Source organism: Lagenorhynchus albirostris, chromosome 10, assembly GCF_949774975.1.
Source record: "Lagenorhynchus albirostris chromosome 10, mLagAlb1.1, whole genome shotgun sequence".
In the NCBI taxonomy this organism is placed as follows: domain Eukaryota; kingdom Metazoa; phylum Chordata; class Mammalia; order Artiodactyla; family Delphinidae; genus Lagenorhynchus; species Lagenorhynchus albirostris.
The window spans coordinates 29754948-29771877 of NC_083104.1; the positions used below are offsets into that span (position 1 = coordinate 29754948).

The following is a 16930-nucleotide window of genomic DNA, read 5'->3' on the forward strand; positions in this document are numbered from 1 at the left end:
ATGTGTGCAGGGGTCTTGCGTTGGCCTGTGGGAGAATGGTTCTACTTCTGTTTGTTTTATACATTAGGATTCAACTGAATACATTTTTAAAGAATAGATTGAACTCCTTAGAAGAGAGTTGGAAGGTGACTTGTTCCATGAGTATTTATTTAAAAATTTAATTTAAAAATGAAAGGTTTTGGTGGTCAGGTAGCAGTAGCAGAGGTGAGGGTGGCAGTAGCAGAGGCGGCAACAGCAATGGTGGCTGCAGACGCTGACACTGATGCTAACTCAGCTCCGAGCGCGAGTCTAAGCGCTTTGTGATACTAACCCATTCAGTCCTCACACGGGGTGGGTTCATCCTGCAGAAGAGGATTCTGAAGCTCTGAGATGGGTGACTGTCCACAGCTGGCAATAAGCAGGATCAGGCAATGAGCTCAGCTGCAGAATCTGCACATCATTATCCTGTGACACAGGGTTGGGGACCTGCAGCTCCTCTGTCACTGGGCTTAAAGTGAGCGCTATGCTTGCTCTGAAATCCAGATTTGGTGGCTGCGTGTCTGTCGTGAGCACTTTACAGCTTGCCCTGGGTGTGGGACTTGTCACTCATTCAGCGTTACCTGTGATGCTCTCTGTCTAGATTTTTTGCTGGTGTAGGTATGATGTTTCTTGGGAGCAGAATATGATTCCCAACTTTCATACCCATGAGCCTGCTTGTGTAACTCATTTTAAAAGATGAATTGTTGGTTAATCACATTCATGAATTAAGCCAGTGCTGGCAGTAATCAGGGCCAGGCAGTGTCCTGAACCAATACGAAGAACCATTTGTTTCTTTCCGCGCAACAACACACTGTCAGCCATTTCATGATCCTCTTGACTGAAAATTAATTCTGAATATTAAGAGGCATAGGAAAGTCATCATAAACTGTTCATCTGACCTCGCCTCCTGCACAGCCAGTCCTGACCGGTGCAGTGAGGGAACATTCATGCTAAACGTTCCTAAGAAGGTCTCCACCACTGTAAATCCTGCGTCTGTGGCCAGATTCCTGGTAAATTTAAGATGTGATTAGAATTCTTGCAAATTGAAGATGTCATTAGAATTCTTGCAAATTGAAGACGTCATTAGAATTCTACTGCAGTTCCTTCTGTAAAGGAGGTTCAGGCTAAATGCATGATACAGCGCGTCTTCCATGGAGGTGAACCATGGAGACTGAAGTGAGCAGGTGTTCCATTCTGTATTAAAGAATTAAAGGAGTTTAGTCAACGGAAATCCCAGGCCTCAGTCAGTGAAATCATCCAGAAAAAGAAATGTTATCGATTTCTCACATTATCTAATTTCTGGGCACTGTCTGTGGAATCACTCTGTCTCATTGAATGATGAAGTATACTATGAGAAAAATGAGGGGTGGGTCCAGGGCTTTCCCCACTGCCTATTTCCTTTTTTATTATTATTGCCTTAGTAGTATTCATCGTTTGTGCCTCAAAGCCACTGGACAGGGTCCCACAAATCTCCCTGGCCCCCTGTGTGGGAGCCAGGCTAAGATATGCAGCCCCCTGAATGCTCCCAGATCATCACTCTAGACCCAAACTGAGATATGATTTAGGAGGTCCCTATAACCAGGGATCTTTGGCCTAATCGGAGTCATTTATCCTGTCTTGAGCTATCAAATCAGTGCTCATGGGTTGCAGGGAGTTGGATGAGGGTGGTTTTTCTCGTATGTTTTACAATGACTACTTTGAAAAGAATCTCATTTGTGAAGTTAATGCTCTCTGTAGCATATCTGGGAAGAACCCTTTCAAGAAGTAGCAGCTCCGCTTAGCAGCTCTGTAGGCTGCGATTTACTCCATCCTAAAAGAGGATGTCATTTCTAAAGCACGGCGAAATAAATACCTGCTCTCTTGAGTTACGAGGAAAATGTAATGCTCTAAAAGATGGTTCTGCCTAATTCTTTCTAATTCAGGAACATTAGAAGACAAGAAAGCATATGGATCGAGAGAAAAGCAGGTTGTGGAAAAAAAAAAAAACCAAGGAGAAGTATGATAAAATTTGGATCACGCTAAATTCTATTTATGCTGAATGTTTTATTTTGTTGAAGTCTTATGTGAAAATAGCCATGTTGAAATGGCGGAAATCTTGTATTCCGCTCGCGTGAAGGAAGGGTAATGTTTGTTGGAAAGATTTTGCAGTAACAGTGAAAGTAAGGAGCATATAGCAAAGGAGCTCATAGCAAATCATAAAATGTTAGGAGAGGGTACAGGTCCTCCTAGGAACTCTTAGCTGCTTGCTGTAGTTCCTGCTTCAAATAACAACACAGTCTCACAATGTTGCATGCAGGTCCAGAGATATTTATTCATACTAGAGAAACGCAGCTCTGTGTGAATGAGTGCCCCCTGAGAAAGTTTAAATAAATTGTCCTGACCCACCACTAAAGCAGGCTGACGTGTCCTGAAGTGACAGCTGTCACTTTAATGCATTTCATCACCTCTCAGCGGAGGCTGAGTATCTGGATCTTATCACACTGCAAAGGATCTTTGTTTCTTGGTTTCCCCTGGCATCTTTTTTTTCCCTCTAGTTAAACAATCCAGTCTGAGCTGTTGGACAAAGAGAAAATAAATAAATATATCGTTAAGATTCAGTGATTTTTTTTTTTAAAGCACCTGCTTTTTGGAACACCGTTTGCAAAACATTATTTGAATTTTTAACTGTTTGAAATGATAATGCCATAAAACTATATTAAGTAATTTTCCTAAATAATAACTTGCACTGATAGCAATATGTGACACCATCAACTTGAAGCTCGACCTAAGATCTTGTCTGGATTCAGTTACTTCACGGTGACCATTTGATACTCAAGTCATGTGTCTGTTTAACCACATTCAGAAATGTCCAGTCTGTGGTATGCTGACCTTCCTGGTCCCTTTCCTGGCACTAGAAAGGGAATTAGCACAAGCTTGCCCTTTATGGCTGAACTTTCTGGGTTTCTCGTTACTTTTATTTAAACCAGATATTAAAGGCAAAAACTCTACTGGAGATGCACTTGGCTGGTGAGATAATTAGGAAACACCGTCTCTATAATTACCGTATCACTGTCTCTGGAGGGACATGAAAGCTTGTCCTGTCCCTTTAACAGGAGAAGTTGCTAATCCCCTTAACATTTTTTACCCCTTTAGACTGGTAATATTTCACAAAATTTTTGCTTTGTAAAATATTCCTAAAGGGAGGCTTAAGCAATAATGCACAGATTATGGAAATGATGCCCATTAAGTAGAGGGCGAGATTCTGGAAAGCCACAGAGCTGCTTCAAAACGTGTAACCTCCATTAGAGGCTTCATTTGAATGTTAATTCATGGAGCAGTAAATGTTTATTATTTTATGTTTTATTGAAACATAAATTAAAGAACTGTAATTATGTGTATGGCAAACAGTAAAGCAATGTACATTTGTCACGAAATGAGTAAGACAAGGAAAAATGCTACCACTGTTTCTTCTGCATCCAAATCCTTTATTGTAGACCCAACAGAAAGACACCCAGAGGGAATAACTCTGCAGATTAATGTTCTGATGTGGTGTGTAAATAAAAAATATATATGCTAGATATTCTTCCTAGTGAAGAATACATCCTGGAATTCATTTGTGAGGGTCAGAAGCCATCCAAAGAAAGGGTGGGTTTCTTCTTCTCTCCTGAGAGAGAATCACGGTGACTCTTATTAAAGTTAATGCCGAACAAAGAATCCCTCCCCTTGGCGGTCGGCTGGATACTGATCGTTTTCAGGATAAGCTATTGGCTCCAGACACTCAAGCATACATGAGAAGTTTTTTAAAAGGACATACGTGGAGCTAGAAAGATAAGACCTTCAAACTTACATTTTGATAAACCGATACTTTTCAGTGGGGAAGAAAGGCATGTGCCATGCAGTCAGAATGGCTCCAGCGAGACCACATGCTTGCATGTGCAGGAACTTCTAAGCAGAGGGAAAAGACAAGACTGGTGAAGAAGATCTATGTGTATGAGGTTACTTTTGTCTTTTTGTTTTTTTTTTTTAAGCAAGCTAACAAAGTAAGATCACAGTCATCTCCCCACCCACCATCTATCCATCCATTCATTTGTCCTTCCATCTATGCATCTACGTATCCATCTTTCCAACAATTATACGATGTGTTCTCTAAGCTAGGAATCTGGGAGGAGGGGGAAAGAAATAATCAGGAAGAAAATATGGTAAGGACTAAGCTAGAGTTCTAAAGTAATGAAAGAGAGAGAACTGTAATTCTTGATATTTTGTGATAAAAGCAGTCATTGAGATACATACAAAGAATCAGAGGAACCCTGGAGAGGCTGAAGGCCACACAGAAGAGGTGACATCTGAACTGGCTCTTAAAAACTGAGAGGAAGTTGGAGAGAAGGAGGGGAAGGAACTCCACACGGAGGGAGTTCCTTTTTAATTTTTTCTACCAAGAATATATAAACACAGCAGCTACAATGGTAGCTCATAAAATACAAGGGTGACAAATCCTGAAACGTTCTTGAAAGTTGTTTTACTGGAAGTAGCACTAAGGCGCTTTCCCTGCAAGGCAGCAAACAGAACCAGTTTCACAAAGAACCTCTGACCTCCTGCTCCTGCCTGTGTGGCTCGACAGGAAGACTCTACCCTGGAAGGGTCTGCCTGGGCTTCCACTTGCCTTCTTGCAGGAGCATAACCTAATGCTGTAGGAGTGACCATATTTGAGGATTATCATGGTTTTGCAGATCTTGCTTGAGTTGGTCAGCTTTTTTAAGGGCAGTGATTACAAATTCTCCTGTCTTCTTGCTGAACAGTTGTAAGAACTTGAAGCTGTTATGGTCACTTTGAAAATCAATCATGAGCCAGAAGATGATAATATAGAATATTTTACAAGATCTCTCTCAAATTTGTGAGACATCTGTTCTCTCATGGGACTCTCTTGCACAAGCGCTCAGTATCCTGAGGGTGAGTAGTATGCGGGGCAGAGGGATGATACCTCCTGCTGGGCTGTGTTTCACTACACCTCAGGTGCCAGTAGGAAGTGTCGCACCTGGGCTTTGGCCTTGAGAAAACCTACTCACTCCGCCTCCCAAGGCCTGCATTTCTTTATCTCTCCATCTTTCAAGTGGAGAGAAAACCAGTATCCTAACACATAAAATTATTGTGTGGGGTATATGAAACAAGTAGATAAAGTGCTTAGACCAATGCTGGCATATTCCAAATGTTCAGTAGATCTCATTATCACTATGTTACACAACAGTAGTTTTGAAAATATTTTTGACAACCCGCTTCTGCTATAAACCAGAAGGTTCGGTTTTGCAGCGAGCCTTGCTAAATGGGTTTCACCCCAGACCATCACCCACCCCAAAGCTCATGTTTTCTTCCTGGCTGGATTCTTCCTCACTTGGTTTGGGGAGGCCTCAGCTTCTGCTGCAAAGTTTAGGGTCAGTGTGAAAACACTACCAGCTACTAAGTTCCAAAATAAGTGTCACTGGAAGTGCTTCTGCTCCAGGGCCTTGAGGACACCTTGACATGTTCGACTCAGGAATAAAATTAGTTGTCTGTCAAAAGGCACAGGCACAGTGATGGTTTCTGGCCCTTGTGTTAGCAAGTGCCTTCCTGTAGCATATTGCAGCTGGTGTGCCTTTCATGAAACAGAGGAAACACAATTTTCCAGGTGCCGCAATCGTCCCAGTCAAACTGAGAAACTTTAAAAAAAGGTAAAAGATAAAGAACCAATTCAGTTTCAAAAACATCTCCGACTTTGTTGAGACCCTGTGGAGTTTCGTGGCTTAACGGTTGTGTCTTTAAGCCGTACAGCACACCGGTGGTGTTCCAGCTGTGAGTCGTAATAATATATCATGAGAAGGATGGTGCTCGAATGATGTATGAGTGCAGTACATCATCTGAGCATCGCAGCTTTCATGATGTATGGCTCCAAACCACAATGAGAGTTTAAAGGAGCTTTTAGTGACCAAGCAGCTTTAAATTTCAAATTTTTAAAAAATTAAGGTCTTTTCAAGTCCAATACAAGCAAGCTGATGGAATCTGATGCTGTATAGAGTATCACTGAACTCTGAAAGCGTGGGTATGTGTCTTTTCCTTTGGGCTTTAAGTTCACAAGGTGGAAGTAATTGGCAGGCTCTTCTTCAGTTCCCCCTCCACAAGAAGAGAAGCCCAGAGAACTGAACAAACGTGAGCTAGTGTCAGTGCATCCATTTTGCCAATCAGTTTCCCCCATCTTCCGCACTGCACACGAGTAGCTCGTCTCCACTGCAAAGTACTGGATCACGAGATGCTGTAATAGGTAGTGGGTAAACCCAGGAGAGATTTGTTTTCTTTGTTTTAAGGTGTTCTCCCACTAAAAGTTAGAACAAGAAGAACAGATTAAAAAGTAGATTAACTTCCTTACCCATTGCTCGCAAATTCAAAACAGGACATAGGGGAAGAAAACTCACCTTTTCTATCATTTGTCTTGGTAAAGTAAAGGAAGCACTGATTGCAAATGAGAAGAAAAATAAAAGATGAATAGCATATAGGCCACTCACCCTGAGAAGGAAATGGGAGCTATTGTCATAGTTCCATCACCTCTCCTGTTTTAACGATACGTTTATAAGACGGCGACGTTGCTTGTGAGAATGTACCCACTTCGTTTAAAAACCACTCGCTTTTGGGGACAAGGAAATCACTACCAATAAGAAAGTAGGTGCTGGGAGAACTGCTCCTCCTCTATTTTTTTAATTTATTTTTTTAACCCTACTACAGTAAACAGAACAAAATGAGAAATCTCCCTACTGTTTGTGTAGTAGACTCAAACGAGAACATCAAGAGACAATTACATTTCAAGTGGCTTCTTCCATTTTCCTGTAGTGAGTGAATTAAAGGGAAGAATGGTGGTGGAGTTACTGCCATGTGGAGAGAAACATCTGGGCATGAGGCATTAACACAGTCTCCCTTCCCCTTATCTTGCCTCTAGTTTTTCACTTCTTTGGCTTCCTCCAGTAGATTGTAACTCTCAAATTACTGTAGATTTTTGGTGTCTACCTCCTACCTCTCCCTGACTTCTGAAGGGCAGAACATCCTCTTTTCATCAAATAGAACCATTTACTGTCTCAAAAAGAAGTCCCGGGCTTCTTTTGTACTAGAGGCTTAAGTATATAATCTAGGTAATGTAAGCGTTCAGAACAGGCCTCCCCAAGATGTGCGCTTTGGCACGTGGATTCTGTTGAGCTAAAGGCAATGGAGACCCTGTGGGCTCAAGAGAAACTACTTCCCCTCCCTTAACTACCTAGAAGAATTTCAGCTGGGGATTTTTCCCAGAAAAAGAGTTATTACCGAAGATAAATTTTATCTAAATTTCCCCGTCTATATGTCAGGGCAGACGTCTAATTACCAAACTTTGCTGTTCTCCTCACCGTCCTGTGAATGACCCTCCTGTCCTTGGAAGCCCCAGTCCCCTATCCCATTCCTTAGCTCAGGACAGCGTATGTACCTCATTTTAGTTTTCTGTCTCCGTACCTCTCATGTATATTCGGTTCCCGTACGTACAATATTAAATTTGATTTTCTCCTGTTAATCTGTCTTATGTCAGTTTAATTCTTAGAGCAGCCAGAAGAACCTAGAAGAGTAGAGGAAAGTTTTCTTCCTCCCTGACAGTAACAACGATGTGGCAATAAACGCATCACCCACTACTCTGAGGCTGTCATTTGAACAATAGGAGTGATGCAGTCTTAGCATCTAAAGAGATGGGGGCTGTTTCATCTGTTATTTGAAGAATCCCCCAAATTTAGTCCACTTCTTTTCTATAGAGAAAACACGGACACACCATTTAGTCATTTCTCTCTCATAAGGTAAAAAAACTTTACTTACACATTTATAGTACTTTCACATCATTCATCTGCCCATTTTTAAGGCATTATCAATGATAAAACATTTGCTACCATTTACGTGAGAGCACTGTGTGCCACTAACTGTGCATAAGGCTCTGTATGCATCATCACATTCTCACCAAAACACTGAGACGTAGGAAATGTTATGGTGTCCATTGCAGCAGATGAGGAAACGGAGGCTTACGGAGAATAGGTAAATTGTCCAAGGTCACCAAACTGGTCAAAGTGGCAGATCTGGGATTCTAAGCCAGGTTGAGGGGATGTCAAATCCCAATTTAGTTAGGCTATCATCCTTCCCAATTAAATACTTAATATTTGGGTGAGCGTATGCCCTGGTTTATTTGAAACGGTCTGGGTTTAGATGTTTATGTATCTTCGTCTACTTACAACAGGGTGACACCCCAGTAAACCCATCGTAAGTTGAAGATATCATTAAGGTGAAAATACATTTAATATACGTAACCTATAGAACATCATAGCTTAGCAGCCTGCCTTAAACGTGCTGGGAACACTTACAGTCACCTACAGTTGGGAAAAATCATCTTAACCCAAAGCCTATTTTATACTAAAGTGTTGAATAGCTCATGGACCTTACTGAATACTATACTGAAAGTGAAAAACAGAATGGTTGTCTAGGTACAGATGGTTGTCAGTGTATCTGTTGTTTACCCTTGTGATCCAGTGGCTGACTGGGAGCTGTAGTGGCTGCCGCCGCCCAGCATCACGAGAGAGTACGGACCCACATATCGCCGTGAGCCTGGGAACAGATCAAAATTCAAAATTCAAAGTATGGTTTCTACTTATTACATTTGCACCATCGTAAAGTTAGAAAATTTTAAGTAGAACCATCGTAAGTCGGGGCCCATCTATAGTTATAAACAGGCCAGTGTACTGATGAACAATGCCTCGTTTCACTCCCCAAATTCCCCTTTGGACAATAAATTATACGGCCCCTCACTAGTAATATGTTTCATGCTGGGATCTGATTTCTGCTGGTTTTAAGTATTCTTATCTGCCTGTAAGGGGGGAAAACAAAGAGGGGAGGGAGGGAGGGAGGGAGGGAGGGGGGGAGGGAGGGAGGGAGGGAGGGAGGGAGGGAGGGAGGGAGGGAGGCAGACTCTCATGAAGTTGTTTTGAAGGGATGGCCTTCTAACTCCATTCCTCTGCTTATTGGCCATTTACACATCTTCTTGGGAGAAATGCCTATTCAACCCCTGCCCATTTTCTTAGTTGGTTTTTTTGTCTTTTTATTACTGAGTTATAGTAGTTCTTTATATGTCTTAGATACAAGTCCCTTATCAGATGGATGATTTGCAAAATAATTTTTCTCCCATTCCGCGGGTTACCTTTTCACTTTCTTGACTGTATCCTTTGAAGCACAAAGTTTAAATTTTGGCTATGTTCACCTTCTTCCACTTTTAAGGACCCTTGTGATTACATTGGGTGCAGGTGGATAATTCAGGGTCATTCATACTCTCCCTGTTTTAAGGTCAGCTGGTAACAAGGCTAATCCTTCTGCAACTGTAATTTTTCGTTGCCATACAACCTAACATATTCACCAGCCCTGGGCTTAGGAGATGGACATACTGGAGGGTCCACTGTCTGCCTCCCAAAGCAGTGTTTTTGTTTTCCTTCAGAATCAGACTTGCCTTCTGTGATTACTCATTAATCTGAGGGAGAGGGATTCATACTGGGGCAACTGATGGAGGTTGCTGGACCCTAGTTACGGAGCAGGGTAGCTCTCTATCTCTAGTCTTCCCTGCCCTTTCCCCGCCATGATTTTATCCCTTATAGACAAATTAGAATATGTTCTGATAACGACAAAACACATCAGTGTGACTGTACTGACCATCCTCAGGTGAGTATGGGGTAAAGTAGATGTGTTCAAAAGGATGGAAGGAGACACACAGATCGTGCAAAAGAGGCGGGACCTATAAAAATGTTGTTAAGGTATCAACACTGAGAGAGACCCTACATTTGGAGAAAAAGATAACGGAAAAGGGCTTTAAAAGCTAAAGTTTACTCAAGCAGATGAGCCAGGAAAGGGTGGATCTACTGCTTGGTGCAAACGACATACAATTAATAAATTAGGGGGGAAAAAAGACTTGACATTGAACAACTTGGTTAATCTATATTTATATCTGGCATGACTTTGAACTAGGAAGACGTAGGTGGAAATGGGACTTAGGAGATAACATCCTTGCTTTAAGTGAATTGAGATCTCTGGGCAAAGGCAGGTTCCATCCCCTGAGGGATGCAAGTCCGAAAGAACTTGCAGATGTGATCAAAGACATTACTGAGAAATCATGGAGCTGGCAGAGGCATCAAGAGGCCATGGCGAAGAGGTGACCTTATATTTGGAATCTGGAGAGGCAGGGTGGCCTCCTGAGAGATGGTGTCACTTGGTGGTGAACAGCAAATGCTCCAGTGTCTGATGGCAGACTCAGGTTCAGATTTCACCTCCTGGTCACGCCTTCAGGAGCATGGCCACGTCGTCTAACCTCTTTGGTCTATTTTGTCTCTTGGAAATGGTGATGTATTTATTAACAACCTCTAGGCAGCATTGTAAGGGTTAATTGAAATAATGATGTAAATCAACCCAGGGACTGGTATGTAGTGATCTTTCATTAAGTATTAACAACAATGACTACTACTAAGGGTAATAATAATAATTGTAGACACTAGTAGCCTCAGGAAACTTAAGCCCATATTTCCTCACAAGTGATTTTCTCCCTCCTCTGCAACTACTGCCATGGATTTCTTTGTGAAACTCCTTTTCCTTGGAAAAGTTATCTGTGCTTATTTATCTCCTTTCCTTCACCTTCTACTCTCTCTTAAATCCTCTTCAGGAAAAAAAAAAAATCCGCTTCAGTTTTCTTTTTTAATATCAGTTTTATGGAAACATAATTCACATACCATAAAATTCACTCTCTTTAAAGTATACAGTTTCATGTTTTTCTAGTATATTCACAAAGTTGGGCAACCATCATGACTGTAATTTTAGAATAAATTCATCATCCCCAAAAGAAACGTCATGTCCATTAGCAGCCACTCCCCATTCCCCTTGGCCACTGCTAATTTACTTTCTGTCTCTATGAATTGGCCCATACTGGGCATTTCATATAAACAGAATGATATATCTGGCCTTTTGTGTCTGGCTTCTTTCACTTAGCATAACTCACTTAGCATAATTCTTTCACTTAACAGTACTTCATTCCTTTTTATGGCCAAATCATATTCCATTGTCTGGCTATACCACATGTTTTTTATACGTTCACTACTTGATGGGCATGTGGGTTGTTTTCCCTGTTTGGCTATTATGTATAATACTGCTATAAATATTCATATACAAGTTTTTGTGTGGACCTGTTTTCAGATCTTTTGGGTACGTACTTAGGAGTAGAATCCTGAATCATATGGTAACTCTATGTTTAACTTTTGAGGAAGTGCAGAACTATTTTCCAAAACAGTGGCATCATTTTACATTTTCACCAACAGCCTGTGAATGCTCTAATTCTCCACAGTCTCATCCACACTTGTTATTTTCTTTTTTGAATATTGCCATTCTATTGACTGCTAAGTGACATCTCAATGTGGTCTTCATTTTCATTTTACTAATGACTGATGATGTTGAGCATCTTGTCATTTGCTTTTTAGTTAAGTTTTATTCTCCCAGTTTCATGGAAGCTAACGCAAGCTTTCAACAGTGCTGACTGTTGACGATACACTCCTTGAAGTTCCTTCTTCCATCAGTTTGAGAGCTTACCCTCTCTTGATTTGCCTCCTTCTTTGCTGTATCCTTAATCTGAGTCCTACTTCTCTTCCCAAAATTCAAATGTTGAAGTGTCCCAGTTCTGAATTTTTAGCTCTGCCCACTAGGTTTTTTTTTTTGCAGGACACTTATATCCACCTGAAACTAAATTGTGTATTTATTTTCTTGCTTATTTTCTGTATCACCCTTTGCATTGTAGCTCTATGGAGGCAGGGACTTTGTCTTATTCATTACTATATCCCCGGTTTCTAGACTAGAACTTGGTTCTAAATATTTTTGCATGAATAATTATAAATGCTAGAAAAATGTAAACAGATGTTATATGAATAAAGAGTGGAGCTCTCCATAATTAAATAAGTTTCTGGATTGCTAATTAAACAAACTTAACCATGTGTCTTTTGAGTGGGTCTTCTCTGATACTATGCGAGTGAGCATTGTGGCATTTTAGTTGACCATGAAAACTTTTTCGGTATGCAGCGCATCATGGATTTTTAAAAATACTCTTCCCGGGCTTCCCTGGTGGCGCAGTGGTTGAGAGTCCGCCTGCCGATGCAGGGGACATGGGTTCGTGCCCTGGTCCGGGAGGATCCCACATGCCGCGGAGCGGCTGGGCCCGTGAGCCATGGCCGCTGAGCCTGCGCGTCCGGAGCCTGTGCTCCGCAACGGGAGAGGCCACAGCAGTGAGAGGCCCGCGTACCGCAAAAGAAGAAGGAAAAAAAAATACTCTTCCCACTCAAGCAGCTATACTGTAAAATTTAATCAGAGGTTTTGATAGCAGTTAAAAAAGTCAATTGTGATCACCAAAGTTCAATATGAAGAACGAATTATGTCGAATTATCTCCTTATGTGCTGTTCATGGGGGTTTTATCAGAGTGCCATTCTACTGGAAGGCCATGACAATGGTATTCCTTCACAACAGCGAGGTTTTGAGCAGGCTTTATGGTGATTTCCCTTTTCTGAGAAGTTGAGTACTTTGTCAGGATCTTGTGATCAGTCTGTCACTTAAGAATTTAAGTCAAGCTCTCAGGCTGTGTTGAGAGCTATGCCCTTGGGGAAAATCACCTATACAGTGAGCTGTTTGCTGTCATCAGTGTCACAGTGAATTTAAAGTGGTTACCAATGATCAAGGGTGGCAATTCCAGGACTGGGTGGTAACAGAGCCTATAGAAATAGCCCTGAACACTAACCCAGGAGAGCAAGGTAAAGAAAAAGAGGTGTGGGATGGGCCTGGACCCAGGAGGTTTCCCTAATGTAAGTTCACAGCCACCTGTATGTCATTAGTGGACAAGAACAGACATATTCGTAAGGACAAGGCACAGAGGGTGACCAGAGAGCGGCAAGTCGAGGAAGCATTCAGTAATAGGTCTCCCATAATGCAACAGGGCAGGCAAAACAGTGAGTGACCTGGGTGCTTACATTAGCACATTTTCAGGAGAGGAGGTCAGGAACCAGATGGATCCTGTGAACCATGGTTGTGGTTGTCTAAGTCTGGCCCTGGACCAGCAACATTGATATCACTGGGAGTTTGTAAGAAATGTGAATTCTAGGGGCCTGGCAATCTGTGCTCCACCAAGCCCCGGGTGCCTGCTCAGATTTGAGGACCGCTAGTCAAAGCAACAGAAATAAGCTTTAGCAACAGAGTAACTTTAACCATGTCCCATTCAAGGAGCTTCTTAAGTATCTTCCCTGCTGGTGTGGGAACCAAGCCCTGAATGTGATCTCTCTCTGCTGATTGAAAAATAAATAAATAAACATAAATAAAAAGTAAGAGTAATACTGCTGCAGTTTTATGTATTAAGTATTCAGTATGTACTAAGCAGCACGCTAGGGACGTGGTTGGCAGATTTGATCCTCTTAACAGCTCTGTGAGGTCGAAATGGTTGCAACCCCCCTTATGGATGAGGAAACTGAGATATAGGCCTTACGAGGCAAGAGCAAAGAGCTAGTAAGTGGTAGGCCCAGGATTTGCATTAGGCAGTTTGGCTGGAGAACACTGGTCTGGAATACCTGAGTATTGAAAGGTCCAAGGGAGATGGTGGGTGGGTGGACGGATGGATGGATGGATAGATATAAGGAAGAAAGGAAGGAAAGGAGGGAGGGAGGAAGGGAAGAAAGAAGGAGGAAAAGAGGGAAGAAAGAGGGGGAAAGGGTAGCTGCAGGTTTGGGAAGTAAAGATTGAGTACGCCTTCTTTTAAGGGTGGGCTATTTCCATGTACTGTGGCAGTTTTGCCGTCTTGCTATTAAGTCAACTAGCCCACGTGCATCAATCACTTTCAGCCTGGGCTTACCCCGCACTGCTTCCTTCTAAGAATTTGTTTCCATGGGTAGTTTGGGATGTATCTTTCCCTGTTTGTTTTTTCTCCTTGTCTCCCGCTGCTCACATAGTCTGTGACTTAGGCATGCACTCGTCCCAGTTGCTGAGGAATCCATGACTGGCTTCATCATTAACTGGAGAATATTCTGGGAAAAACACGTTACTCTTTGGGGACCATGTGCTCAGGGGCTGCTGTGAAGCTCCTCTCTGCTTTATTCACCTTGGAACGCCTTGTTCCCTGCCTCTGCCTTAATAGCATATCATTTTCCCCTCCTCACGCAGCAAAGCCACGGGGACACTTATCTCACATTCTCCCGAGGCCCTTTGGAGGCTTGGAGACTTGCAGCCTGATCACTGTAATCAAGAAGGGGTGGGTGTGATCGGAGACTAGGTTTGATTCTCTGTCTGCCTGTCCACATTTAGGCTTTTCCTTTTCACATTCCTCCCCCTGGTTTGTGAACATAGCTCAAGGGCAGGAGCGAGGTTTAACTTCGGCTGAGGTACAATAGAGGCTCCTTGGAAATAAAACTTCTAAATGGCAGTTTCGCCTTGAAGGGTATTGAATTAGATATGCTGTGCGCCTTGACTCATGATCTCTGCATAATAGCATTGCTATGTATATTACCTGGGCGCTTTAGTAGACTAGAGAAACGGACTGTTTAAAAGATTAGCTTCACAGAATCAGCGTTACGTGCTGACAGAGAATGTGGCGGTAAGAGCCAGATGGGCTGGCTTCCTGTGCTGACTCTACCACTTCCTCTGGGGCTTTGACCTCTCTGAGCGTAGATTTCCTCATCTGTAAAATGGAGATCATAGTAGAACTTGCCTCAGGGGATTATTCAGACCATTAAACGAGATAAAAGCTTTCTTATCATAGTAACTCAACACTTAATAAGTGAGAACTATCGATGTTACTATTATATGATTATTATTTGAAGCCCCTGTTCTGTAACTTGCTCCATACTCCTTTCTACTTTCGCTCCTCTGCTTCTTTACTTACGCCTTTCTCTGTTAGCCAATCCTTCTTTCTTGTCAGTTTCCGAGTTCCTATGGTAACCTTTTAAGACATGCTGTCATTTCAAAGCACTGGCTAAATACAACCAAGACTGACAACTATGGGTAATTCCACAGAGCCCCTAAAACACTGGCACTCACACTCTCATATATGCCACCACACTTTCCTCTCTTGTTGTTGTTTTTTTTTGCGGTACGCGGGCCTCTCACTGTTGTGGCCTCTCCCGTTGCGGAGCACGGGCTCTGGACGCGCAGGCTCAGCGGCCATGGCTCACGGGCCCAGCCGCTCCGCGGCACGTGGGATCTTCCCGGACCGGGGCACGAACCCGAGTCCCCTGCATCGGCAGGCGGACCCCCAACCACTGTGCCACCAGGGAAGCCCCCTCTCTTGTTTTGAGCCTCCATTCTCTGCAGATTTCAGATATGGTTACTGAAGGTGACCATCATCTTCCTCTGAAAAATAATCCAGCAGGAGCCAATATGGAGTAACTGGACTTCATGGGAGCGTCATTTTCGAGTCTAGAAATATATGGGGAGATAATCACATTTTATTCTTTCTTCCTTGTACTTTTTCAGCATGTTCACATCCACGTTCTCCCAAGGAAGGCTGGAGACTTTCGCAGGAATGACAGCATCTACGATGAGGTAGGTCTGCTCTCTCTGATCTTATTGTTTGATTATCGGGGCTGGAAGTGTGAGGAAATCAACCTAATGAACCAGGAACCCTGCGTATATGGTCTTAAATGGGATTCTACCCAATAAGACTTGGGAAGTGGCAGTGGAGGCCAAGGAGCCAAGAATGGCCATTGCAGAAACTGAAGACAAATGAATTATAATGATTTTCTTTTTCAAATGTAATGTGGCAGAAACCAAGTGTCTTTGTGATTTCTGTCCTGTCATTTACCAAGGCACTAAACATTTTCTTGGAGATACAGCCCAGAGGTTCTGTAGGAGATAATCTGGAGTGCCACCAGTGGAAATCAAGCAGATTGATATATGTTTTTTTCTTTTTTTAGTTGAATACTACATTTAATTTTAAAACCGCTTTGGAACTCGGCTTGCCTCTCCTAACAGCATTTATTCAGAGTGGAACTTTGAGTTATGGTCAGCAGAAACTAGGTTGGTTTGAAAGATGAGTGTAACCCCTGTGTCATAAGCATTTAGCAGTTAACTTATTACTTCCATTCAAAGATATAAGTGTGAAACCACTATAAAGATGAGCAGCAAGAAGCAGGTGATCTGCTGCTAGGACCTCATCTACATGAGAACCTTCAGATGTCTGTCTGTGCTGTGCGGAGCGCAGACCCTATCATGGATATGCTGGTGTAACATACCAGAAGAAAATTTTAGTTTAAATATTTATTTCAGCAAGGAGAGGGCACCTGTGTTCCCCACGTGTAAGAGCTGATCTGATAGCAGTGGGGCTCTGGAGTGCTTGGTTGGAGAGGTGAAAACACTGTTTTCTTAGGCTGAACTGTCCCCTTGAAATCTTGTTTATATTCCAAATGTGCTTGTGACAGAAGCTGCAGGGCTACATTTCAGCCCAGTTTGAGACATGATGTCCAAGGCTGAGGTTGGTGTGTGGCCTTTCTCTCCTCCACACTCTTTTGCTCTCTCGTGTACACTCTCCCAGTGTCTCAGGTGAAGCAACACATGTCCCTGTCTCCTACCCATTAGGAGAAGCTTCTCAGGAGAAGTAATTGCTAGAAGAGTTTTCTTTTTCCCCATTAATTGCTGAGTCGTAAGTCCCCACTAAGGGAGATTGTGGTACGAGACTTGAAGATGTTGAACTTCAGAGACAGGCAGAGTTAGGTTCATATCCCAGTGCCGCCTACTGGGATTGCGTGATGTTGGAAAAGTCATGTAAACCCTGTGTTTTAATCCCCTTTTCTTTAAAATGTAGATAATATATAATACATACACTTCAAAAGGTGGTTGCATGTAATGTATGACATACTGTAC

At 42.5% G+C, this 16930-nt stretch overlaps 1 protein-coding gene across 19 annotated transcripts in view; it reads left to right on the forward strand.

Moving 5' to 3' along the window:
- The window catches only part of FHIT (fragile histidine triad diadenosine triphosphatase), a 1440192-nt gene that overhangs the window by 1249143 nt on the left and 174119 nt on the right, over positions 1-16930 (forward strand). For all 19 annotated transcript variants that reach the window (XM_060163986.1, XM_060163991.1, XM_060163995.1 and 16 more), the window contains one exon: positions 15545-15613. In XM_060163986.1, the coding sequence (XP_060019969.1) occupies positions 15545-15613 (69 nt within the window). The remainder of the gene's footprint in view (positions 1-15544; positions 15614-16930) is intronic.